The 27,243-nt window shown below is 46.0% G+C and overlaps 1 protein-coding gene across 1 annotated transcript in view; it reads left to right on the forward strand.

The window, feature by feature from the left end:
- Window positions 1-27,243, forward strand: part of Pcsk5 (proprotein convertase subtilisin/kexin type 5) — a 409,270-nt gene that overhangs the window by 368,974 nt on the left and 13,053 nt on the right. Inside the window, exons 25-34 of the mRNA XM_057777813.1 lie at window positions 1,362-1,404; window positions 3,781-3,917; window positions 5,241-5,444; window positions 9,842-9,922; window positions 12,487-12,570; window positions 15,261-15,456; window positions 16,260-16,477; window positions 19,692-19,928; window positions 21,715-21,942; window positions 24,162-24,339. Of these exons, the coding sequence (XP_057633796.1) occupies window positions 1,362-1,404; window positions 3,781-3,917; window positions 5,241-5,444; window positions 9,842-9,922; window positions 12,487-12,570; window positions 15,261-15,456; window positions 16,260-16,477; window positions 19,692-19,928; window positions 21,715-21,942; window positions 24,162-24,339 (1,606 nt within the window). The remainder of the gene's footprint in view (window positions 1-1,361; window positions 1,405-3,780; window positions 3,918-5,240; window positions 5,445-9,841; window positions 9,923-12,486; window positions 12,571-15,260; window positions 15,457-16,259; window positions 16,478-19,691; window positions 19,929-21,714; window positions 21,943-24,161; window positions 24,340-27,243) is intronic.

Below are 27,243 nucleotides of genomic sequence, written 5' to 3' on the forward strand. Positions count from 1 at the left end.
TAGAAAAAATAAATAAAACTGAAACCTTCAAACTTGAAAAGATTATCCCAACTCCAGAGCCAATGCTCTTTTCCCTAACCATCATCAGGCTGTTTCTAGAAAGTTCTGAGAATCCCTGGTTATCTCTGAGGTAGCAGAACCTCTTCAAGAAGTAATGTCTGCTACCATGTCTTAGTACAATATGTAATGCATAGTTCATGTGGCGTCCCTCACTAGGCAGGGTCAAGACAAGCCTATAATAAAGACTTGGGATGGGATGTCTCCATCCTGTGAACGTCAGGTTTCCAGATAAGCAGAGAAGCAGCCTTGAACAGTTTAGAAAGGATAGTTTTTCACCGAGTTCAAAGGTTATAGTTGCTTAGTTTAACCGAAGTTAAAGTTGCGTTAAAATCTTCACAAGCCAAAAGGAATCATGTAGGGAGACGTTGTTCTTCGTCTACTGCGCAAATGGAAGGAGCGAGACTGGGTTATAGATTGACTAGCAGGACAAACTGCTAGTCAACAGCTGAAGGAACTTGAGGCCAGCAAAGGCAATAGAATCCCCTTGGAAACCAGATCTGAGAGGGGCATCTTCTGGGCAGCTCTGGATACAGACCAAAAGTGGTAACTCTTAAGGGAAGCTGTGCCTCGGAATCCTGTTCTGAGCCAAGAGGAACACACTGAGTCATTACAACTAATGAGAACCGAATAGCATCCTTCAGAGTGCTATGAAGCGAAACACACTAAATGGGTGCTCAGATTGGGGATAATGTTTGTTCAGATTCCAAAGGATACTCCCCAGGGTCAATCCCTCCTGCTGGTGATCATCTGTTGAAATGGATGAGAACTCCGTGTCTTGGGGGCAGAAGCTGGTAGCGAGTTTCAAATGTATATGTGACATGCGTGTACCTACCCTCAGCAGAGGTCAAGAGGATGCTGGACTTTGTGTCTTCAGTGCTGAGAACCAAGCCCACAGTCTGTCCTACACAAGAACTCTAACTCTAAGCTTAGCTCCCAACCACGAAGCCCAGAGGTTCTTAATGAGGATGGTGGTTGATCAGGAATTTGAGGACCCGGTAGCTTAGGCCTATGCTTTGTTGAAAGTTGGGGCCAAGGTTTTTTTGTTGTTTTGTTTTGTTTGTTTTGTTTTTTATGAGAAGTCTCATTTTTTACTACCTTTGGTAAAGATAAATTGCAATGTGCTTTATGTAACTAATTAAAATGGTGCAATCTGTTCAAATATCGTTTCTGGACAGTACATTTCATAAAAAGATACCCTAGAAGATTAGCTTCCTCCAACCGTAACTTTTCCAAAGTCCATTTTTCCAAATACCAAACTCCTGGTGATCATAATTTTTCATTATTGTGATTTCTTTCCCCAGATGATCCAGGAGCCTGTACCTCGTGCACTGCAGGATACTACATGTAAGTCCAGCCCTCTTTGTTTTTGCAGTTTAAGCATTACTGACTTAATCCTATCTCCAGTGGTTGAAGCACGGCATCCCTGCAGCCTGAAGCAACTGTGGGCTATTAATGGCTGAGTTTGGGATTTAGTGCTAAGAGTCCAGATGTTTTCTTGCCTTGAAAGGAAGCCTTCCCTTTCTTGATCCTGGAAGTCATCCATCTTGACACTGGTGTCTAGGAATCTTGCCGTGGTTCACCAACATTCAGATCTTGCTTGCTAAGGCTTTACGAATATATTTGCCTTCAAGAAAGCTGCTTCTCAATGTCTGTATGGGGACTTTGTCCCTAACTAGAATCAAGTGCTCCAAGGGAAGCCAGGTGAGACACTTACCTCTTCATCGCCCGCTGGGTGATGAGAGACATGGACCACTAGCTAAAATGAAATGCAGATAAACATCAGACTAATATTCCCCACTGCTAATCTATAAAAGCCAAGTCCATGACTTTCGACATCAGCTCCTATCCTAGCTGCTTTCCATCCCGTCTGCATCACTGCCTGTGCAAGAAGAAAACCAAGACAAACAGGAAAAAGGGAAAACCAGGCCAGAATAATACAGAGGCTGCATGGGCTCGGCTCGACCACCCACGACTCTCGCTGGCAGATTCTAGGATCTCAGAGCAGGCTAGCAGACAGGAAGTTGGTGAAAGCAATGAGAAACGGGAGGGAAGCTACAGCGTGCTAAAAGGATGGGCCAGCCTGAGTCACCTCTAGACCCGTCTGCTGAAACGCTTGGGGAGAAACACTTCAGATTTCATAACTGTTATCAGATATCAAAATGGTTACATATAACAAAGATAACTTAGGGTGGGACCATGTCTCAAACTAGAATCCATATTCATATTTACCCGAGGTGTGTGACCTGAGATTCGTCATTTTATAGGATAATTAAAAAAATAGTTTTGTGCATGAAACAAAATTTTGCACCATTGTGTCAGTTCTCAGAAAGTTCTTAATTTGCAAACATTTTCAGTTTTGGGTGGGGGTGAGGATTAGAGATGTTATTTTATTTCATGTGTTTGAGTATTTGGCTTGCACTCATACATATATGTGTGCCTATGTGTATTTGTGCATACATGAAGAAATAGGCACAGGATCCCTTGGAACTGGAGGAATAAACGGCTGTGAACTGCCACGTGGCTGCAGGTCCTCTGTAAGGGCATCCATTATCTCTAGGGCCGAGCCGCCTCCCCAGTCCCTGTACTTAGTCTTCTGCTTGTGATCTGGAGTCTCTGGAATGGCTGGTCAGTTTCTATCATCACTCTCTCATCAGATTATTCCTAATTCATCCATGCAGTTTCTTCATTTCCGAGATAAGGAGGCTAAGGGTGCAACTCAGGGGGAGGCCTTTATGCAAGGCCCTAAGTTTGATCCTCAGGACTACAAAAGAGTGCATTAAAAAAATCTGCTTCCTCTCCTGCCCCATGACACGTGACAGTCCCCAGATCATCAATGAGCATGTTTCCTAAAACCCCCTGAGAAAGAAATGGGCTGAAATAGCATATCCTATCATGCGAAGACACAGACACAGCGTGAAATAACTGTTTCAAGAAACACACGTTCACAACATTTCAGACTACTTAGCACCATTCAGTAGTTGATGAAGTGCCGTACGATATAAGCTGTTAAGAGGGGATGCAAACATCCCCCCCCCATAGTGTACTGAAACTTTGAAATTCGCCCAAGGGCAAGAGTCAGCTTCACCGCACTGTCCCTCCCAGTGAATTACAATAGTTTGCTGTACAACAAGCACAGTGGATCATCCATGCAAGAGTCCAGATGTGCATATGTGTAGGCATGTGTTTCCATGTGCTGCTGGCAGGGCACTTCCCTGTTGTTAAACGATCTGGCCACAGACATTCTGGTGAGCTGCTTGAAATCAACTCTGGACCATTTCTGACTTCCAAAGAGAACTGCAAAAGCTATCTATTCCAATGAACTTTGCATGGTCCTACCATCAAGGAGTTGTTGGATACTGGAGGCTTGAACATTGTTTCCTCTATTTAGACATTAAAAATAAGTAATGGTTTTCCTGTGGGATTTGTGTACAGATTTGAATGAACTGATACTTAACAACTAGCCCTAAATAAATCGGTCTCAGTGACCCTCTCCTCCCCAACCTCCTCTCAGCTCTCCTGATAAAGGAACCCTCAGAGCTCCAGAGGAGGTAGCGAATGGCTTGGTTTGATTGGCAGGGCAGGCCAAGTGCAGGTCTCTGCCCTTGACAACCAATCGCCTGTTCGCCACGCTACAGATAAACGAGCCTGAGGGAATCAGATTGTGGTGATTACTAGCAAACACCAGTCCGTCTCATGGAAACACGGCATCATCTTCTCTAGGTTTGAGCGGCGTTGTTATAAAGTCTGTCCTGAAAAGACCTTCAGTGCCGAATGGGAGTGCAGAGCCTGTGGCCCCTACTGTGGCAATTGCGACCAGCATGAGTGCTATTGGTGTGAGGAGGGCTTCTTTCTCTCAGGTAAGCTGGACAATGGTGATCTCCTGGGGTCCCAGCAGGCCATCACTGCAACAGAGGTCCTCCTGTGATGGATTTCAGGGTCTCTGTGTGCTGGCCCCTAGGGTCCCCGGAGGAACTGTAATGTTTGAAAATGAACATCAGCCTGAACCATATTGAAGTGTAGTTCATATTTCACTAATTAATCGCAAGGATCCCCAAGTTGATGTTGAGTAGGAAAAGCAGGTACCAGTATGGGGGGGGGGACCCGAAAACCAATGCTTTAGAACTGAAGTCACCTGGGCTATTCTATTCAGAGTCACGACCATTTTCTTGAAGCAAAAACCTTACGTTTTTTTAAAAAAGTCTTGTTACAGACTCATGTACACTATATAATTGAACAAGCTCCATTGTCTTGGGTTTTGGTGAACTCATTGATGTTGCTGGAAATAGATAGTTGGGGAAGACTTCTAGTGAGTCTTCCAACCAGGAACTGGACAACCCCGTGACCTTGAGGACTGAGAGTGGAGAATACTACAGACAGCAATCAATGAGTGGACAGCTCACGTTCTCTCCCGCTCTGCCCCATCCTTCTGTGTGTACACAGTTGTGCATGAACATGTGTGCAGCATGTTTGTGGAGGTCAGAGGACAACCTTGCATTGCCTCTACCTTTCATTTGAGACAGGTACTCTCATTGGCCTGGAACTTTCCCATGTAGGCTAGATTAACCGGCCAATGAACTTCCAAGGATCTACCTGTCTCCGCCTCTCCCCCATCTCCCCATCACTAGGATTACAGGGGCTCTCCCCATACCCATGGTACCCAACTTAAATGTAAATTTTAGGGATCCAAACTCAGGCCCTCATGTTTGCAAGACAACCACGTTACGGCCTGAGCCGTCTCCCAGCCCCTCAGCAGCTCCTCCCTCCTCTCTATTTCTGAGACAAGGTCAATCTATACAATCCTGGCTGTCCAGGAACTTGCTAGGTAGGACCAGACTGACCTCAAACTCCCAGAAATCCTCCTGTCTCTGCCTCCCAAGTGATAGGATTAAGGCATGCACCTCAAGAGTTCTCTTCATAGGCTCATTTTATGTGTAGTTTATTAAGGCTCGGAGGTGTTAAATCTTCATTCAAAGTTCCTTGCTCTTAACTGAGGGCAAATTCATATTTAAATTAAAAAGAGAAAAAAAGTATTGCATTTATTAGAACATAGTCTTTGGCTGAAATAACCTAAAGCCATCTTGATTTGCACACATGCAAAAAAAATGTCCTGAAAGTCCTTCAATAACACCAGAAGCCCAGCTGACCAGAGACCCTTCTTCATGCCCCCCTCCCTTCCAAAGGTGGCAGCTGTGTGCAGGACTGTGGCCCTGGCTTCTACAGAGACCAAGAGTTGGGAGAGTGTCAGCCCTGCCACCAAGCCTGTGAGACGTGTACCGGCTTGGGCTACAACCAATGCAGCAGCTGTCGAGAAGGATTGCAGCTGTGGCATGGGGCGTGTGTCTGGCGCACAGGGCCCCAAGTGGGGGAAGGCAAGTTCCGGAATGGTACGTACCTGGCAGAGGGAGGCCCAGGGCATTCTCTGCTTCCTCCCTCTTCAGTACTGTTTCTGAGAAAAAGGGTTTTGAGGGAGAATCCACGATTGCTCCAAGACCCCCAAGTCTCAGGGTGTTCGTGGATGTTTCTTTTTCACACCTGCTCTCAAATAATCACTCAGAGGTTTAATATTAATTACGAATGCTTGGCTGATAGCTCAGGTTTGTTACTGGCTATCTCTTACACTTAATTAACTCCTTTTTTATCTATTCTTTGCCACGTGGCTTAGTACCTTTTCTCAGTCCGGAGTGCCCATCTTGCTCTGTGACTCTCTGACTCCACCCTTTTCATCCTTGTATCTTGTTTGATTTTCCGACCTAACTTTATCCTGCCTTGCTATGGGCCAATCACCGTCTTTCTTAACCAATGAGAGAAATACAAATTCACAGTGTGCAGAAGGACTATTTTACAGAATCCGGGAGTTTGTGGGACACAAAGGTAGGAAGCTGAAGTAGGCACGTGGCCAGCAAGAGCAAAGCAGAGGGCAAGATGTGACTGATCTAGAGATAAGAGACCCAGGACCATGGAAGAATGTTGTGGGCAGTGGCCTACCTCCCATCTTCTCAAAGGCTTCACAACAGTTTCTATCATGTGATGTATCTCTACAATGAAGGAAACCTTCAACCCCAGGGCAGTCTTTTCAGTGACCCTGACACACTGGAGCTGATGCTAAGCAGGCCAGCTTGCTGGAGAGCTGTCTGGGGTGGAGGCACATAACTCAGGGGTCTAGTACTTGCCTACTGTGCATGGGGCCCTGGGTCTGATCCTCAGCATGTCTGGGTGGAGAGGGGCGCTGCACTCTGCAGGTGCATATGGGAAAGGTTTGGTCTTCAAGAAGGCATGAGGGACTGGTATTCATCCCTCTCTACATCTTTAGACTTGGCCTCCCCACCTCTGCAACCCCACTATGGGCTTCCTTCGAGGCAATTATAATCTTTCTATGACATCCCCATGTTGGAGAAGGTTAAAAACCCAAGTCCTTTTTATGGGGGTGGGCAGTCTGACTCACATTCAGCTACACTATGAAAAATAAAGGTGCTTCCAAATTTCTGGGGAAGAGCCCACTCCTTACAGTGACAGTGGCAGCTGTAGGAGCCCACACAGGACAAGGAGGAAGGTCTCTCCTGGGGTCAGAGGACGGGTGTCATAGCTGCTGTCCACTATGACACTTCCACACATCTGATTTTCCTAAGACAACATCCAAAGGCCAGAGCACTCTGGGCTGTTTCCGACACAGGGCTAAGAAGAAAGTTACTCGATCCAGCTTGGGATATCTTCTGTGAATTATAGCTGAACCAAAATGCTGAAAACGAGTCGGTCTGGCATTCAGGCTTTAAGAGGTAGGAGAAGCCAAGAAGGAAACAGTCTGGCGCTGCGCTTCTTGCCCTGAACATCTGTATTTTATCTGGCGTCCAGATGATGAAAAGGTGCAGGGAGCCAAGAGAGTCAGAGCCGACTCGATTCCCCCAATGATTACATGTCTCTTCAACTGGACTACGCATTTTGCAAGCAAAAATCAGACTTTGATTGTTCCCCTTTGTGGGAGCACCACACCCAGGCTTCCTTCTCCCCCCAGCCCCCTGTGATCACGATGTGATGTTTTTGCAATGAGAAAGGTTTTATTTTCTTTGGGGGCCTCCCACCAATAAGGGAGTCTAGGAGCAGATGAGAATGTTTCTCGCGGCTGGACAAAAGCAATGAAGTCCGTGACCTAGCTGCACTTTCCATTTCTGTGATCTATGAAATCAGACATGCAAAGCATTAACAGAGAGTGGGGAGCATTTGCTCGCCAAGCAAGGTGAAGCCGCAGTGGTGGCGCACTCTCCCCGCCAGCTACAGCATAGCACCGAGTGGGTAGTGAATGGGGAACGCATCCCACTAACAGTGGGGAGGCTTGGCGCCAGTGCCTACATCTCTCCTGCCTTCTTCCCCTAAAAACAAGGTCAGGGGTGTAATAAGAGAGTGGAGAGTTCCAGAGAGCAAGCACTAATTAGCCACACCTCTCAGATGATGAGGAACAGATTTCAGTCATCCTAGGTCAACCTCAAGGAAGCCTGGAACAAGTCACAGGGTGTTCACGAGAGAACGGAGCTGCCTAGGTGTTACCAGCTGGGTTTTCAGCCTTGTTGTTGGGACTTTTTAAAAAAACAGACTCAGACGCAGGTAGAATGCTAGCATAGCCTGAGCTTCAGCTCGCTCCTTCCAACAGAAACAGCTGTGTTGGGATCCGAAGGTCACTCTCAGATAGTGCTGCACAGGTCTCTGTGTGCTTGGGGAAATGACCTTGAGACTGAATGACACTGTGTTCGCTCTTTTCTTAGCCCTGGGGCTAATCAGAAGGACAGTAACGAGAGTGAGGAAGAACTACCACAATTCTTTGTCAACTCTCCCCAGAATGAGTTCCCCTCTCCCCAGAGTCCAAGGGTGGCAAATTCACCAAGGCCTGCCAGGCAAGTCCAGCAGCCAAGACCCTTGAGTTTCAAGGATGGTAGCTTTACTGTATTTTCCAGCCACTAAAAACGTCCCAGGAAGGCCCTGGGCCCCACTCACTAACTCTGTGACGATGTCCTGGGCCAGTGTTCCTAAATGACAGGGATCCTTCTGAATAGGTGACGGCAACTGTGCCGTCACCACATCCAGGGGCAGTGAGACATCAGTTTCCGGAGACAGCTTTACCAGACCTGGGGTCGGGAACAGTTTCCCAGTCGCTGTTAAAGCATTTTGTTCTTCTGAAGCATTTTTCCCCTCCGGTGTCTCAGAAAGTTCCAGCAAACATGCCTGAGAGTGCCCTGGTCCACCTATTTCCCTCACTGATTAGAACCAGGTCATAGCAGGCTCTAATTACAGATTGCTAGCAAGGACTAATATACAAAGTGCGGCTTGGTGAGCAAACGTTTTATCTTTGACCACATCCTAGCCACTCACCACTAGCTGTCCTTTTGATCTTCATTCCTAAGATCTGGGAAACACTGGAGTCCGTGATTTTGTGGGAGGAAAGTCAACCTCTTTGTGGAGAGATAAATGCTGTGTGATAGTAACTGCGGGTGACTTTGAAGATGCCACAAATTCCTAGAAGGGATTCGTCCATCTCTGTGTGTGCTTGCCTCATCTAGGAAGGATGGTGGCAGTTTTAGCGACTTAACCAATAGGAAAACCGAATGTAAAGGGCACACACCCTGTGGGATAATCAAACCTTTGGCCCAGGGCTACAAGGGACGGTTGTACTGGCTTGCGCTGGCTGTTACGCATCCAGGAACTGTGTGTTGCCAGGCCATTGACCGCCTAAAATTAGCTATGGCAGAAATGTTTCCATCACCGAAATTGGCAACGCTGCAAATCAGCATTGTCTCCCCAACCAAGCTCCACTTTGATCTCTCTCAAATGACTTTCAAATTGAAATTAATTGCTCAAGAGCCTCTCTAGTGTACGTGGCTTTCATGATGGACAGACCTGGAAGCTTCCAGTGTGGCTTAACGGGAGAACAGTTGCCTTCTGTGCGTGAGTGAGGCCCTGAGTTGGATCCCAGCACTGCAAATGGATAGCAAACTAAAAAAAAAAAAAAAACCACAGTAAGAACAGTAGCTCTAGAAACAGAGAGCCCTGCGTTCAAATCCTGGCCTGGCCGTTCACTGTAGCGTAACCCCGAGTGCGTTCTTCGTCCTCTCTGAGCCTCAGTTCCCTCGACTGTAAAATGAGAGCATGAAACCACTGCATCCATCCTCTCAAACCCGAGAAACCTTTACATCCCACAAAACATTAGGGGTCCTGTTTCCTGACCCTTTGTCCCGACCAAAACACCAGTTCACAACAGCGCTCTCTGGGTCACAAAAGATAACAATTGGTGGGAGGGTGAGGGACATCAAAGAATAGTATTGGTCTAGAAAAAAAAAAATAGTCCCAGAGAGCAGGCATCCACAGACCAACCAGGATGCCTCACAGTCGAAGTCTTGACTGGCCACAAGTGCATTCCCTCAAAGATGTACCTGTAGCTTCATTGCAATAAGACACAACGGATATGTGGGGCCAAGCAATCTGCAAATGTAACAAAAAAATGAAATAGGATTCATACAAATACATATGCAAAGGATTTTGAAAAGATGCCTTCAAAGGCTGTGACAAGAGGAAGCATCTATTGTATGGATAGTGTTGGATGGCTCATGCAGGCTCAGTATCCTACATGCAGAGGGTGCAAATGAGTCCACCCCACAAGTCCTTCCACCTTCCACATCTCAGGGGGGATCTATGTGTGAAGATTCCACAGCAGACATTTCCGGGAGGTGGGGTGAAGCTTATCTTCTTCCTAGTCCTTCTATTGCTAAAACAAACACTTTATTTTTTTAATAAAAAGAAGCTGTTCCCACTGAAAACCCATCTTTGGTGAAGAACCTGCTGCAGGAGCAACGAAGGTGGAAAGTTCAAGTCAAAAGAGGTAACAGGGAAATAGGGAGGAGATGGCCACCACCCCACAGCCATCTCTACTCTGCAGAAAACAACCCCGGCAGTCAGAAGGCCAGGACAATGGGGATACGGAAGTCACGACAGAGGAGACAGGAGGGCCATAAGAAGGCAGTGGACACTTGGGAAAAATGTGTGATCCAGTGGCAGAGGATCCTGTCACATCTAAGTCCATTCTCGACCCACTGAGGACTATGCCTGGGAAAGACCATCAAAAAGAGCCGTATGGCTGGATGGGAGCTCAGCCACAGGGAACTGCCTAGCAACCACGAGCCCCTGGGCTCCATCACCAGGCTCCATCCCTGCAAATCTTTAATATGCTAAAGAAGCAACATAGGCCTTCTTGGACACTGTGGTGTCCTTTAAGATAGCAAACACTGGAAAACTGAATGGCTATGATAAAAGAAATGAAGGCTGGCACATCCATAGAGGAAAATATTACAGAGCTGCCAAAAGGGACGAAGGGGTTCCTCATTTATCAGCAAGGCCTGCTCTCCAAAAGATGAGTTTAAAGAACAAAAAGGCGAGTCAAGCGTTATGGAGCGCATCTATCAGCCAAGTACTTAGGAGGCTGGGTGGGGGAGAGACTCACAAGTTCAGGGACAGCCTAGGCTACATAGCAGGACCCTATTACAAAAAAGGGAAAAAAAACACAAATAAAAACAAAGGCCATAATGCAAAGTGATACACAGTGTGAATAGATCCAGTGTGCAGGTATAGAACCACACGACTATTAATTATTTACTATGAGAATAAGAAGGGGCCTGGTTTTCCACTGTTGCCTGTGGCTAAGAGGTACCACTTAATTGGCTGAAGAGATGTCTTTCCTTTTCCTTTTCTCCCCCTCTTTTTCACCAGTGTTAGCAAGGTTAGAATTTCTGGAGTGGGATTAAAAACGTGAACCATGAATAAAGTTACAACTTACTCGGTCTGACTGGCTAACCTGCGGGTGCTGTGGTCTGATTACTGTGAACTGCTTGTTCAGCGCTCCCTCTGCTGGACATTAGGGAACATTGCCGAATTCTATACCAAGTTTATACAGTGAAAACAGCATAAATGGCCAGAATGTTAAATATATATAATTACAAATATGTGTGTGTGGATAGCTATTGAATTTCACAAATATATGAAAAATAAAGCTCATATCCTCGTGAATAAAACCCTTCTGGATAGAATGAGAAAGTCTCAGAAAATCAGCCTGTGCCCAGATAAAGTGTAGATGACTGGCAACTCTGAGCATCCCAGCATGTGGCTGCCCTCCTTCGGCCTCTCCTTATGATCACAGTTTGTCTCCAGGTGAAAAGGCCCCGGGAGCAAAAGAGGCCTGTGGACTTTGGGGACAACTGCTGTTGCCAGTCGATGTGACTACTTGTGCGGCTCTATAGACACATGCGTCATGTGTGTATATGCATGTTATGGCGTGCGTTACACGTGCATACTGCACATGTGTATCCACATAGTCATATCTCTCTGCCATATCTGTACTCCACTCTGGTCTCTTCCCAAACAAGGCTGAGCGGCTTTGTAATCACAAGAGACACCGAACAAACCAGGTCCGTCCCTGGACCTGTCCCAGTGTGAATTAAGAAAATAAAAGAGAAATTATAGCAGCCTCAGAAATGGAGTGGAAGAATGATGAAAGAAAAGGAAAGGGAGAAGGTGGAGGTCTGTTACTCAGTCACTGTTAAACACCTCACTCACTGTCTCAGTGAGTCCTGTGTTAAGTAAGTACCCCACACACTGGCTCAGTGAGCCCTGTGTTAAGTACCTAACACACTGTCTCACCAAGCAGTAAGTAAGGACTTAAGTAAGGACTTCACACACCAGCAGCATTAAACAAGACACACACTTCCTCCCTGAGCTTCACAGTTCTACAAGGAAGGAACCATTTTCTCTCATTTTGGAGACTGGAAATTAGGACTCTGAGACTTTGATTACTGTATCCATGGTTACCCTACCCATAAGCTGTCCAGCTGGGATGGCAGGCATGAGTAGAGAGCCATCTACCAGGCTCCTAGAAAGAGAAGAGGGTCAAGGAGAGAGGAAGGGGTCAGGGCCATTACGATCAGAGAACCTAGACTTCCCTGTGGGCGGTGCACTGGGAAGATCTCCCTGTTCCCTGAGTGGGGTGGATGAGGTTGCCCTGTGTATATGAAAAACTGTCCCACGAGCTTTCTGAGGTGGCTTTCTGGAAAAGCTTTCTTTCAGATGCTCTCAGAGGGAGAATGCAAACACACAAACATATGGACACACAGACATTCGCCTACATGGTCCAAACATGTGAAAGCAGCATCATTTGTTAGCTCATAGTATGACGCTGTCCTATAAGCTATAACTTTTCTGTCGTTGAGCGGGAAATTTTGATAATGTTTCCAAGGAAAGAATTTTAGAAAATAATGAATAAATTCTACTGGGTGGTAGCCAGAAGTTAGCTAGTATAAAATTGAAAACAATGAAGACTGAGTTACAGTGAGGCCTCTTCCACTACTGTGACAGTTTGCTGTAAGGCCAAGTCTGACTTCTTCCTTGCCCATACAGATGCCACGAAACAATATCAGCCTTGCCATTCTTCCTGTAAGACCTGCGCTGGATCTGAAACTCTCTGCACTTCATGTCCAGCAGGTCAGTGTGGAGGGGGAGGCGGTGGGATCTGAACCCGCACACCATCATCACGCCTGCACACTGGTGGAGGTTTGTGTTCAGGCGTACAGTACTGATCTAGTCTCATTGTATCCTCCCATTGTGGGGGCTCCGGAGGACACACATAACAAACCAGCAACAAAAACGGGCCTTCTGGGACAAAGAAATGCTTCTTACTCCAAAAGCATGGTGAAGCCTTGGGTTGATTTGGCCACAGAATTTTCTGGAATCTGGGGGTACTTTACAGTCTCTTGTTCTTTTATCTAAGACGAGGATAAGTATGAAGATAAACACACTGTGGTTTCCCTCATCATTGAGTCTACACTTGATGCTGGGAGGGGAAGGGAAGGGTGGCAACAGAACAGCCCATTTCCTGGATCTTACCATTTTATAGAAACCCTGGGCATAGATAACTTCCTCAGGATAGGTTGCCTATGTAGTGTTATGCTCCCATAAAAATTATCTTTAAGGGCTGGAGAGATGACCCAGTACAGTGGATAAGAACACACAAATGCTCACTGCTGTCTACGTGCTCTGGGATTGTGAATTGTAGGCTGATTTTCTTTGCTTTATGTCTAAAAACCACTTATGAGTGAGCAGATATTTGTCTTTCTGGGTCTGGGTTACCTCACTCAGTATGATATTTGCCTCCAAATTTCAAGATGTTATTATTTTTTTCTGCTGTATAGTACTCCATTGTGTAAATGTACCACATTTTCCTTATCCATTCTTTGGTCAAGGGGCATCTAGGTTGTTTCCAGAGAAAAATGTATAGCTCAATAAAATCAATAAAAAAAGAATGCATACTACTCTTGCAGAGAACCCGAGCTCAGTTCCAGCATCTACATTTGGTGGCTCACAACCACCTGTAAGTCCAGTTCCTGAGGCCTTCATGGGCACCTGCACTCATACACATTGACACACAGGCATGCATAGAAATAATTAAAAATAAAATAAAATGTGTGTCTTTAAAAATTAGCATGAGAGCCATGTATGCATGTGTAATGTTATTAATACCGCCAACCCCTTATTCTTTTTGGCAATGGGTTCCAGTAAAGTCTATGGCTATCTGAAACCACAGTAGAACCAAGTCTTGCATGTGGTGTTTTTCCTCTATGTTACTTCCTATGATAAACTTGAATCTACAAATCAGACACAATAAGAGAATAACAACAATCAATAATAAAATGGAGAATTACAACAATACACTGTAATAAAGTTTTTGATAGCTTCGAGATTTTTCCTTCTACAGCTTTGACTTAGTATTCCGGATCTGGGCTGACCTCAAGCAGTCGGGACTTGGCTAGAGCCCTGAATGGGGACTCTTGTTGTGAGATCTGACATGAGGCAGCACTGAAAATGGCAGATGCAGCAAGGCTGGAACCATGAACGGCCATACCCAGAAATGGAAGCAAGATGCTTTAGCATTCTAGTTGAGATGGTTTTAAATTTTGTTATTATTATTTTTACATTATTGATGTATTTTATTTATTGGAACCATCTTAATGTGTAGCTCTGGTTAGCTTGGAACTTACTATGTAGAAAAGACTGACCTCAAACTCACAGAGATCTGCATACCTCTGTCTCCCAAATGCATGTGCCACCACACATCTGACCTTATTTTTTTTATCCTTACATCATTTATTAATTTTATAGGGTGTGTGTGTGTGTGTGTGTGTGGTGTGCACTAGTTCACGTGCTCTCGTGTGGAGGCTAGAGGTCAAGTTGTTCCTCAAGATGGCTTTCCAAGTTGGTGTTTTGTTTCATTTCATTTTGTTTCAGACAGGTGTCCCACTGGCCTGGGGCTCACCAGTTCAGCTAAGCTGGTTGCCTGGCCAATGAGCACAGCATCTTCCCTTCCCTATGTCCCTAGTCCTGGGACTGCAAGCTCTCACCACTGCACCCGGCTTTTTATGTGGGTTCTGGGGCTCAAACTTGTATTGTCACCTTTGCATTTTACTGAGCTCTCCCTAACCTCTTAATTTAAAAAAAAAAATGATTACATTTATGTATTTCTGAGTGTGGGTGTGAACATGCCACAGCACATATGTGGGGGTCAGAGAACTTGCAGGAGTTGGTTCTCCCCTTCCACTGCGTTGTTTCCAGGCCTTAAGCTCCATTAATAAGGTTTGGCAGCAATGGCCCTTACCTGCTGAACCATCTCACAGCCCACATTTGCTTTTTAGAATAACAATAATGTCCTTCCAGATTAGTACACATGAAAACGGAGTGTGTGTTGAAGGGCAAGATGTCTGGAAATATCACTGCCGTGCCAGTCTCACCCATCATATATTGGGTGGAAGGAAAGGGGGTCCCATGGAGCAGTTCACATGTGATTGCCTAGATGACAGAACTCTAATGTCCCCCTGTGGCTGATTTCCTTCCCAAAGATCTAGCAAATCTAAAGGAATAATAAAAATAAGTAAGTAAATAGATAAATAAATATTTTTACAAGCCTGAAACGGTGTTCCAAATACCTGGAATTTGAAAAAGCAAAATAGGAAGGAAGGAAGGAAGGAAGGAAGGAAGGAAGGAAGGAAGGAAGGAAGGAAGGAAGGAAGGAAGGAAGGAAGGAAGGAAGACACCGCTCTGGGTGTCAGTCCTCTGGGTGACATGTGCGCTAGCAGGAGTAACAACTGTCCTTTGCCCTCCCCTTGTGCCCTGATCTTTAGGTACATACCTGTGGCTACAGACCTGTGTTCCCTCCTGTCCCCAAGGCACATGGCCGTCGCTCAGTAGCGGCAGCTGCGAGAGCTGTGCTGAAGACTGTGCCTCCTGCACTGGGGCTGACCTTTGCCAGAAGTGCCTGAGTCAGCCGGACAACCTTCTGCTTCTCCATGAGGGCCGCTGCTACCACAGTTGCCCGGAGTAAGTGTCTCCCTCCCTTTGACGCCCTGCTCCTTCTCATTCTGCACAGCACCTCAGAGCGGCTCCTTCCTCTCCCTAGAGCGCTCTCTGCACAGCCAGAGCACCCACTAAATGTTGTTTGTTAACTGTGGTATCACTGTGGGCCCACAGAAGCCAAAGCGTACCTAAAGCCAGACACCCACTTCTCCCTGTGACTTGTCAACACCTGGATTCATATTTCTGTGACAGCGGTCGTGTGGCCGGCATTGCACAACAGTGGGGGATATTTTTAGAGAGGTGTCAGTAGGCAGTCTCATCCCTGGGTGAGTGGCACACCATTCTTACACAAGCCTAGGTAGTGTAGCCACCTATACACGGCGTCTGTGGTATGAGCTGTCACACGTGAGGCTCCTCGCTGACCAAAACATGTTTGTGTGGGGCCTGGCTATTCTTTTCCCACCTTGTGTTGACAACTGAGTTTTCTCGGTTGTCTTCTGCTTCCCGGATGCAGAGTCGTGGCACGAGCCTCTTCTAAACTTCTAAGCAGATCAGTTATGAATTACAAATAGTGTTAGTAGAGAAAAAAGAAAATGACAATTTGGGGATAAATAGGAAATCAGACAAATAAGAAAGTTTTAGACAAATTCAATTGCTTTAAAAGTTCCCGAGGAAGCCTACCCCTTCCATTTTATTTCCCTCGGTGAGTCTTGCGGGTTCGTTTTGACTGACAGGAGCAGCACCCTTTCCTTTTTGTCTGAGTCTCTCTGTCAGCAGCTGACATTCATCTCTAATTGGCCTAATTGCAATCTCCCTCCTTTTCCTAGGGGCTTCTACGCACAAGAGGGCATTTGTGAACACTGTCGTTCCCCGTGCAGAACTTGCGAGGGAAATGCTACCAACTGTCACTCTTGTGAAGGAGACTTTGTCCTAGACCATGGGGTATGCTTGAAAACTTGCCCTGAAAAGCATGTGGCCGTGGAAGGTGTCTGCAAACACTGTCCAGAAAAATGCCAGGACTGCATCCATGAGGAAACTTGCAAAGGTACCTGGAAGCATCCTGAGGAAAAGCATATTCTCGCTCTGGCACAAAGAAACACGTGAACAAAACTAAAGGAACCCGCGAAGGCAATCTCTTCTCACAAAAAGGTTGTGCCGTGACCCAAACTGGCCTAGCAAGCACACCCAGCAGGAAACCTGATAGGTTTTTATCCTAATGTAGGAGTGCTGTGGCTTTTCCCTATTGGCTGGGGTCCCACCGCCGGTCTTTCACAGTTGGCTAGTTTTAAAAGAATTTCTGGGGGAAAAATTGAAAGCGGTAGGACAAGTGGTTGGCCTCTCTGGACCACCAAGTTTGAGAAATGTGGAAGAGGCATGGGGCAGCTCTTCACAAACAAAAGCTTTGATAGGTGGAGAAGATAAAAAAAAAAAAAATGAATTCCTTTGTGTAAAAGTTTCATGAGTTGAGCAAGATTTAAGCAATATTGGCCCTTGACAGACTAATCATCTTTGATAGAAAGCTAACAAACAAACAAAAAACATTCTGGCAGTCCCAAAGGGATCCTGGCCCTGAGGAACCACTGGCTAAGGCCCCTATCTGAGAACAGAAAGAATCAATCTCCACCTTCAGTGAAACTGGCCACCTGCTGGCCTATCATTGAGGACGCAGAGGGTGAGATAAGCTTCTTCCCTTGGGACTCTGAGCTAAAGACAAACAAGCGTTCCTCCCAATATCCTCAACTCTCACCTCAAAGGGAATAAGAAACGTTCATTCTGGGGACAAATATGAATGACCAAGGCCTAGGAGCAAAGATCCAGGTTACCCTACTTGCCATGTTTCAGTGTGACCAGTTCATATGTTTTCCAAATCAGAGCAAAAGGAAGCCCTGAATCAAGGCTCTTTTAAAAGCTCTGGTGGTAACAGCCGGTAGGAGGGTTACAGCAACGTGAGGACATCTCTGCTATAGGCTTCATGTACCACCTGATGACAGCTGTGGCTTGGGGTCGGTAGAGATAATGGTCCGTTAAATTAACACATCCCAAGAGAATTTACCTGACAGTCACAGGTCCAACACAGAGGTGGGCAAGGAATGGCTAAGGAGCTAAAGAAAGCCCAAGATAATTTGATTCTGGATCTATAATATTCCAACACAAGAGTGCAGTCCTAACCAGTCAGCCAGCCTTGTAGAACACAGCTGTTTTGTTTTGTTTGTTTGTTTCTGAGAGCTCCAGTTCCTAACCCAGGACACTGAGTTACAGATAAGATCCCCAAACCCCACTGAGAGTCAAGGTCTTATAGAAGAGACTGATCTGTCTCAAATATAAAAACAAAAATCACAGAGGTGATTAGCGAAAGAGTTATAAAGATATGGGAGAAAAAGGTGGTGGAACAATAGGAAAGACTGCACCTCCTAAAGACATCTCCTACCTGTGATCCCACATCATGGAAAGAGATCAGTTTTGCATCATATCCTCCAAGTCATGTGTCTACAGTATGTAGTGTCTTCAGCAGTAAAGTCTAACTTCCAAATTCTGGGAGGCAACAATTGCCTATATGGCACTAGGGAATCTCTTAGACAACCCTGGAACTTGAAAGGGAGTTTTCCTCGCCTGGGATTTTTGTTAGTCAATGAGCATTATCCTTCAGTGTCATAGACCTGCGCGCGCACACACACACACACACACACAGAGTAATAGGCTTTTTTATTACTGTGTGTGTGTAGTGTCTATGTAAAGTAAAGCTTATAAAATAATGTTTCCCTAAGGCTTTCTCAAGCATCCTTAGTGGTATTTATCTTTCTCCCTCCTCTCTCTCTGAACTACCTCCCCTCCCTCCTTCCCTCCCACAAGTTCAGACCCCCACCCTCATTTTCCCCTTGCATAGCACCTGTTTCCTTCTAGACCCTTCTCTAGAGCTCCTTCTCCTCTGTACCACCATGACTCTTTCCAAACTTCCTGGCTTCTGCAGCTCCTTTGGGTCACATGCTGACGTCTAAAGATGCAGACAAAGGACACACAAACATGAAAGAACATGTCTTTCTGGGTCTGGTGTATCAGTATCATCGTTTCTGGTTCTATCTATTTACCTGAAAATTTCACGATTGAATTTTTTTTGTATCTCAATAGTATTCCAGTGTGTCATTATCTAGTCATCGGGTGATGGACATTTAGTCTGTTTCCACGTCCTAGCTACTGTGAAGAGAGCAGTAGTAACCCTGGCTGAGCAAGAACCTGAGAAGGATAGCGAGTCTTTTGGGCATGCACCAAGGAGTCATATAGCTGGGTCACATGCTAGGTCTACTTTTAGCTTTTTGAGAATTCTCCACCTTGATTTTCATCGAGGCTGTACCAGCTTTCGGTCCTGCCAACAGTGGGTGAGGCTTCTCCTTTCCCCGCATCTTGGCCGGCATCTGTTGTCAGTTGTCTTGATCTTGGATGAAATCTCACTAATACTAGTAATAAGTAATACTAATTTGCATCTCCCCGTTGGCCAAGGATGTGGAAGACTTTAAAGAATTCTCTGTTCGGATCTATAGCCCATTTTCTTAATTGGGCCATTTGTTTTCTTGATTTTTTTTTTCATTCTTTTGAGTCCTTAGTATGTTCTGGATGTTAATCCTCTGTCAGATGTACAGGTATCAAAAATTCTCCTCTACTCTGTGGGCTTCCTCCTCATGCAGCTGATTGCTTCCTCTGGTATACAGAAGCATTTGAGTTTTATGAGGTTCCACTTGTCAGCTGTTGGCTTTAATTCCTGGGCGAATGGAGATCCATTCCGAAAGTCCTATGAACCTACGCGCTGCACGGTACAGCCAGCTTTCTTCTAGCGGTCCCAGGATTTCCGCTCTCACACTGAGGTCTTTGGTCCATGTGGATCTGATTTGTGTGCAGGGTGATAAGTATGGGTCTAGTTTCATTCTGCTGTCTGTGGACAGTCATTGTCCCTAGGTCTTTGAGCAACGACTCCAGCATTCCCACCGTCACTATTTCCCACAGCACTGAAACTTTTTCACCTGGGAAGTACAGGCCACGTCAGCACACAAATCCAAAATCATATAATCAGGCCACCATGTGTGGGTTCACTCCCAAGACAGGGATTTTTAGATATTGGGGATGCATCCTGGCTGGATAGGGAAAAGCAAATGTTATCCTAGGTCAAGAGGCTCAGAGAGCTGAGAAATGGGCTATCCCACCACAAGAGCCATGCATTCTTCTCACCAGTCCCTGGGGGGTAACCTGCTACTTCCTCCTTTCCTCAGAGTGCATGCCGAACTTCTTCCTGCACGATGACACATGCCATCCCTCCTGTCCCAAGAGCTTTTATCCTGACTTGGGCCAGTGTGTCTCCTGCCATAAAAACTGTCTGGAGTGCAATGGCCCCAAGGAAGATGACTGTGTGGGCTGCGCTGATTCTTCCAAGGTTCTCTACAATGGGCTGTGTCTGGACATGTGCCCCGAGGGAACCTACAAAGACGAGGGGACTGACAAATGCGAAGGTAAGGACTTCCGGCCTGCAGGATCGAGCAAGGGATGCTCAAAACACGCTCTTGGGCCTCTGGAAGATCCGGTCACAGTTCTCAGCACACTTTTACCCTTTCTGCTCAAAGTCAAATTTGAACACGAGTTCTTTTTTGTCATTGTTTCCTTTGGGGCATGGGGTGTTGAGACAGGGTTTTTCTGTGTCCTGACTGTCCTGGAACTTGCTCTGTAGACAAGGCTGGCCTCGAACTCACAGAAATCTGCTGCCCTCTGCCACCCTAGTGCTGGGATGAAAGATGTGTATCACCACAGCCCAGCAAAAGTTTATTTTTCAAATGTACCATTCATAAGCTTTGAGAATGTGAGTCCTGTTAGTTACGGATCACATAGCCCTACTAATGGCACATGCCCATGGAAAAGGGTTCTCCATGTAAGGTTTCCAAGAGCTGATGAACTTCTAAAGGGTGCTCTAAGCTGATGTTTCTTCTTGAGGGTTCAAGTCACCAATGAATTCACACACTTAAAAGATCCCACGGAGGCCTTCCTACCTGCCTGTCATCTCCCTTCCCTCTCTCCTCTCCTCACCGCCCCCCTTCCCCTCAGCACTTTCTATATCCCAGGACCCATTCATCTCCCATTCAGCTCTTCTGCCACTATGCAGCCCAGAAAGGAACTGCTGGACCTGGGGAGCGACATAGTATGAAAGCCCTTGCCTAGTGTGTCCCAGCGTGGGACCCTTAGTACTACATGAAACAATAAAACAAGAAAGGAGAGAGGGTCTGTAGTTCCTTGGGCCCCCTTAATTTTCAACTGGGCATTAATCTTCCTTAATCTCTTTTTAGTAACCAGGTAACAGAAAACATAGATTGTCCATTATGAGAGGACTTCTCGAAGAAGAGAGGAAAGCATGCTAGGAGACAGGCTTTTCTGAAGCCAGAGGTAGCTTGCCACCTTTCCTGAGTCCTGGGGCTGAATTGGCAAGAGCTTTTGTTAAGGGTCTTGATTCCCATCCTGGTCTGTCTCCTGCAACATCGGGATGGAATCCTATTGTGCTGCATAGGCTGGCTGTCAATGAGCCCTCCTCTTGCCCAGTCCCCCAAGAGTTGTGGTTACAAGTATGTGCCACCACACCTGGCTGGTTCTATTCTCTTCTGGATGAATGACTTAGCATCTTTGGTCCCAATCTGGTGCAGAGAGAATGAGATGGTAATAGTAACAGGAAAGCCATGTATCTCTCCATCCGGGTAAACTGGGGGGTGGGTGAGAGCTTCTGTGTGCTGTGTGCTGCTCCAGGCCTGGAGAGCAGTGCAGACGGAAGGCCTGCCCTTACAGAGCTCATGGTCTGTTCCGAGAGGAAGATGCTAAGGACACCAAGTCAAGAGAAAAGGGAGACAGCAAAGGAAGGGTAGGAAGATAGGCCAGCAGGAATTAAAATTTGGGAGATTTTATTTATTTATTTATTTATTAAAGAATTCTGCCTCCTCCCCACAAAATTTGGGAGATTTTTATGGAAGATACCAAGAAAGGGAAGGAGCAATGACTGTAGGAAGAAACCTGCACATGTCTGTAAGAACAGAATTCCAAGTAGAGGGAATGATGGGTACTGGAACCTCTAAGGGTGAACTATTCTTCATTTATCGTCCAGCACATCTGCCAAGCAAGTGCCTGTTGTATGCAGGTCCTCACACACCAGGGCACAAAGCCCTAGAAGTCTCCAGGAGAACGGTATTCATTTCCTAAAGGGGTGTCCCTGCCTTAACCGTCTCTCACCGCCCTCTGCTTGGCTGCCTGCCATACCCACAGATTGCCCCGAGTTCTGCCGGATCTGCTCATCAGATTGGACCTGCCTGGCTTGTCAGGAAGGCCGGACGATCGTGAATGAGGTCTGCACAGCGCCCAAGGAGTGCGCAGCTGTCGAGTACTGGGATGAGGGCACTCACAGGTGCCAGCCATGTCACAGGAAGTGCTCCCGCTGCTCAGGGCCTGCCGAGGACCAGTGCTACACCTGCCCTGGAAAAACTCTTCTTCTCAGTGAGTTACACCACCCACCAAGGCTGGCCGTGCAGTCTCTTTCTTCTCTCTCTGCCCGAGCCTGCAGAGTGTGACGCCTGATGGCCGTTAATTTCTTCCTGTCCTTTGCTTGTTTTTCTTTACATTTCTTTCATATTTCTTAAACCTACAGAAAACAGACAAGATGGGATGGTCCAAGGAACACACTGGCCTTCACCCACTTCACCCACTGCTAACCTTCATCTTCCCCATCCCCATGCACTTGCTAATCCACAATCTACCTTCACTTCGAAACACTGAAGGGGAAGCTAGACACGTTTGAGTCCCTTTCCCCATGAACACTGTGGTCTATGTTTCCTAGCATAGGGACAATCTCTTTTATTACACAGGACATTGTCAGCACTAATAAATTTGCATTGACACAGTGAGTGATGGCTGAGTGGTTTAGAGCACTTGTTCTTGCAGAAGACTCAGGTCTGGTTCCCAGCGCCCACAGTGACTCACAATCATTGAAACTCCACTGCCAGGGGATCTGACGCCCTCTTCTGACTTCTGTGGGTTCAGGCACAAATGGTGTACCTATACCAATATGCAGACCAAACATACACATAAAATAAAACAAGTAAGTCTAGAATGTTTTAATTCTACTGTTCATAATAAATGATCCCAGCTCCCTTTAGGAAAGGGCTCGGGATAAGGTCTACATGCGCTTGCCTTTCGGATTTTGTAGCCTCCTTCAGTCTGGGACACAGTTTGCTTTTATGCTATTTTTATGCTGTGGACCCTTTAGAAGAATTCAATCCCTATTCTTTCTTTTGAGTTGGCAAGTGGTTCCCTCATGACTAGATGGTGGGTGTACTTTCTTAGCCAAAAGAGGTAGCTTGTATCCTCTGAGAGCCATGTCTGGAGTAGTGTGAGATCCACCTGCCTCTCGTCAGTGGTATTCATGTAGATCCTCTCCTCGAGATGATTCCATTTGTCCACCGACTCCCCAGTACTGTAGTAACAGGAGCGGCGGGCTACATTCCTGGCACCCGGCCGCCTGCATGGCTAGCTTTATACCCGAAAATAATAACACACAAATTGTATTCTTTTAAACACTGCTTGGCCCATTAGTTTTAACCTCTTATTGGCTAGCTCTTACATATTGATCTAACCTATTTCTAATATTCTGTGTAGCACCATGAGCTGGATTACCAGGAAAGATCTTAACCTGCATCTGTCTGGAGTGGGAGAATCATGGCGACTCACTGACTCGGCTTCTTTCTCCCAGCATTCTGTTCTGTTTACTCCGCCTACCTAATTTTCTGTCCTATCAAAGGACCAAGCAGTTTCTTTATTAATTAACCAATGAAATCAACAGATAGAAAGATGACCCTCCTCCATCACGGTACTGAGTGGTCTGTGCACAGACACCTTGAACAAGCAGCTGGCCCACTCTTTCTCATAGTTGCCTCTGGATTCAGTATTTGCTGATGAAGTCATCGTTTTGACTAGGTGTGATGGCACATGCCTCTAATCCCAGTACTGGGGAGGCTGAGACAGGAGAATCTCAAGTTCAAAGGCACTATGGGCTACACATAGCAAGACCCTGTTTCTAAAAAGTGGAAAAGCAGGACATAGTGGCCTATGCCTGTAATCCCATCATGTGGGAAGTGAAGTCAACATAGGGAGCAACTTCCTATGTTGCTTCTTTCGAGTCTGGCTCAAGACTCCTCCAACTCTGCCCCACTTCTTCCTAGTATCCTCTCTGTCCTCAGTCCTCCAAAACCTCTATGGTTAATTTTGGTCAGATAGTAGCTCTGCCTTATGACTCAAAACCAACTTGTCAGTCTCAGGAGCATCATAATGCAATCAAAACATCACATAACAACAAATTTCATGATCAGTGTTATAGCAACAGTAGAAAACAAGAGTAGAGGTACCCAACTACCCTCAGGCGGCCATAGTACCCAACAACCCCCTACTGCCATAGTACCCAACCACCCTCAGCGGCCATAGTACCCAACCACCCTCAGGCGGCCATAATACCCAAACACCCTCAGCGGCCATAGCCCCAGCCTGCACTTTCCATTCTGCCTGTCGTGGCCTATCCATGCTGACCTCTGTCTTCACTGATATCAATCAGCCCACGGGACCTCATCTCTCTTTTCATGTGATACCTCCTTGCCCAAAGAAAGGATTGTGCGAGCCACAGGTCAGGCATTCTGTCAAGACGGATTCTTTTCCTTCTTCAACAGACACGACCTGTGTTAAAAGCTGCCCAGAAGGCTACCACACTGACAAGGACAGCAGCCGGTGTGTGCCCTGCCACAACTCCTGCAGGACCTGTGAAGGACCCCACAGCATGCAATGCCACTCCTGCCGACCTGGCTGGTTCCAACTGGGCAAAGAGTGCTTGCTGCAATGTAGGGATGGGTAAGGACCTTCTCATTCTGTAGCCACTGCAGGTGGCAAGCCTTTTGCCAATGAGGAGAGGAGGGCTCAGAACACACAGAGCTGGAAAGCTGCCCTGCCTGGAGGGAACAAATATGAGCCAGGCCATAGTAAAGGACAAGAAAAGAGAGAAACAGTGTGTCCTAGTGAAAGAACTCACTAAATCAGATGGTTAATCAGGCCAAGTAATTAACCATCCTCGGGGCCTGGCCTCACTGACAATCCACAGATATGCACGGTCTCAATGCAGAGCAGTTTCTCCCCGTTCAGAATGACCCAACATGCATTAGTAGAGGTTCTTTTTCTTCAGTTTTAGGGTGTTGTGTGATTCGGGGATAATATGCAAAACCTAAGCAGTGCATCTGGGACACTGATCGTACATGGGGAGCAATTCAGGTACCATCGCCATTTCCACACGTGGATTCTGCAACCTGCCAGATCTCCACAAATAGCCAGCTCCACAATGCACAGTCTTGGCTCTAAAAGCAACCTTGATGCTAATATGAAATGCTGATATAAAAGCAGCTTGTGAATAAGAGCTTGATTGTTTCCCTGCTAAGAACAACTATTGGTGTGTATGTCAGGTCCGGCTACAAACACTCTGGGAAGAAGGCTCGGCTGGGCCATGTGCTCTCCAGCATTCCACACACCCCCAAATACACACACTCTTTACCAGTTAGTAATCCAGGGCCCTGATAGGTTCCAGACCCAAATCGAAGGACCTTCCCTGAATGATTTCACCCCAACGAGTACCTTTCTTCAGCCCTAAGTAATGTCTGCATGTTTCATGTATTTCGGTGCTATATATTGGCTCACATTTCTGCAAATCTCATTTGTTCCCACGTAGTCCACACAGCTTGGGTAAGAGCACCTTGTCTGTCTGGATATGCTGAGTTAAAGCCCATGCTTTATACTTCAAAGGCTTATCCTGGTCCTGGCATCTTCTCATGGAAAAGAAAAAAACTAAGTTACTGGAAGTAAGACATCTCTTATTTTTCATGGGTGCCACCTCACACGCAGCCCAGAGGCTCTTCTTCAGATCTGGGGCAAGAACTAGCCATATGCTTTAATGTGACCTGATCCTGCCAGCAAGGATCATGGAGATGCTGCCGTGAGCCACACCACCTCTGCCCGTGTCCTTACCATCTCGATCTGATCCAGAGGGTATCTGCTCCCCTTCAGCTGTGTTAGACTGGGGGTTGGCAGATGAGCCTTTTCACACCATCTCCCGTTTGACCCTAAGCAAATTCTCTAAATGTTATAAGCCATGTGTTTTGTATCTATGCTATTTGGGGTAACAATATAAATTCAGAAAGTATGTCATGAGAAGTAATTTTAAAAATGCACAACTAATACAAATATACACTGTTTAGAGGGTTCTAGTCTCTAGGATAACAACTATCTAGAGTCTAATCACAGTGCTAGTAATAGCCCCGTGTTACAAATAAGGAATATGAGGCCCAGAGATATTGAGTGACCCACCCAAGGGCACACAGCATTAGGTGGTACTGCTAGGAACCGAAACCACACTTGTTCCAGAGCCTACATTCCCAACCATTGCAGTGGTCTCTTGTTTTCATGTTCAATGGGATGAAATGTTTCTGAAGTCACTAGGGCATCATCAGGCACACAGCAGAACATATCGAATGGCTGTTAGTGTTAGCATACTGACTCTCCAAAAATCTTTTCAAATGGCTTTACAACCATTTTATAAAGACAAACATCAATCATTTGACCTTGTATTTGAAAATGTTTTTAAATTGAAAAATTGGAAGATATATTCAGAGGTAGATTTTAAATTGCCTTTTGAGCTGGATGTAGTGGTACATGCTTGCGGTCATTGCCACAGTCCCACCACAGCCTGGGATCGAGTCCTGAGGTGGGGAAAGGGTGTAGGGGAGAAAAAGTGAGTTGTCCAGCCGCCAGATGAGTTGCACAGAAGCAGCCAGCCCTGAATAGCTCTAGCCATTTTTATTTATATATAAAAAGCAAACATGTTAGCATACTAACAGACAAGTTTTTCCACCCTCCAACGTTAACCTTCGACAAAAACTAATATGTCAAAAATGTTTTTTCCCAACTTTTACACCAAAGTATCTTTAAACCAGAAACAACACTTATCATTTTGCTAGCTTGACCAAACATCGAGCCGGGTACATTTTGTCTTTACAAAACTAAAAGGTGATTGATATAGACACACATTTTCAAGAACAATCTTGTTCAAAACATATTTACAGAAACAGGGTTGATCTGCCCCTATCCTGTAAACACTGGATCGGGACAGCTCCCAGGGTCTGAAGTGACACCTGGCATCCCCAGACAAGAAAGCTGAGAATTATCAACTCCCCAAGAATTCTAGGGGAAAATATTTAAGAAAAAAATGGGGTTTCCAGAAATGATCACGTCTGTCCCATTGACAAAAATGATACTATAACCACTAAGAGAATCACTACCATTACGACAGAGAAGAGGGCATGCAGGTCACAAGGTTCCAGCAGTACTCTGCACTGTCCCAAAGTCCACTGCTTATGGCTGAGTGAGACTTTCCCCATGGACTTTTGCCTCATCTGGAGACCTGTTAGACAAGCATACATATACTGGTCCAAAATAGTCCTCATGACTATTTTGACAAGTCACAACATTTGAAGGGCTGAAGCAAGGTATTTGCTATGCATTTGAGGAGTGCTACAAGAGTTAAAATCCAGTCTGACTATACATGGGAGATTCAGTATATTCAGAAGGATGATGGTGGTGGTGATGATGGTGGTGATGATGATGATGGTGATGATGACGATGATGATGACAATGATGATGATGATGATGGCGATGATGGTGATGACGATGGCGATGATGATGATGACAATGATAATGATAACGATGACAATA

Source organism: Chionomys nivalis, chromosome 8, assembly GCF_950005125.1.
Source record: "Chionomys nivalis chromosome 8, mChiNiv1.1, whole genome shotgun sequence".
NCBI lineage: Eukaryota > Metazoa > Chordata > Mammalia > Rodentia > Cricetidae > Chionomys > Chionomys nivalis.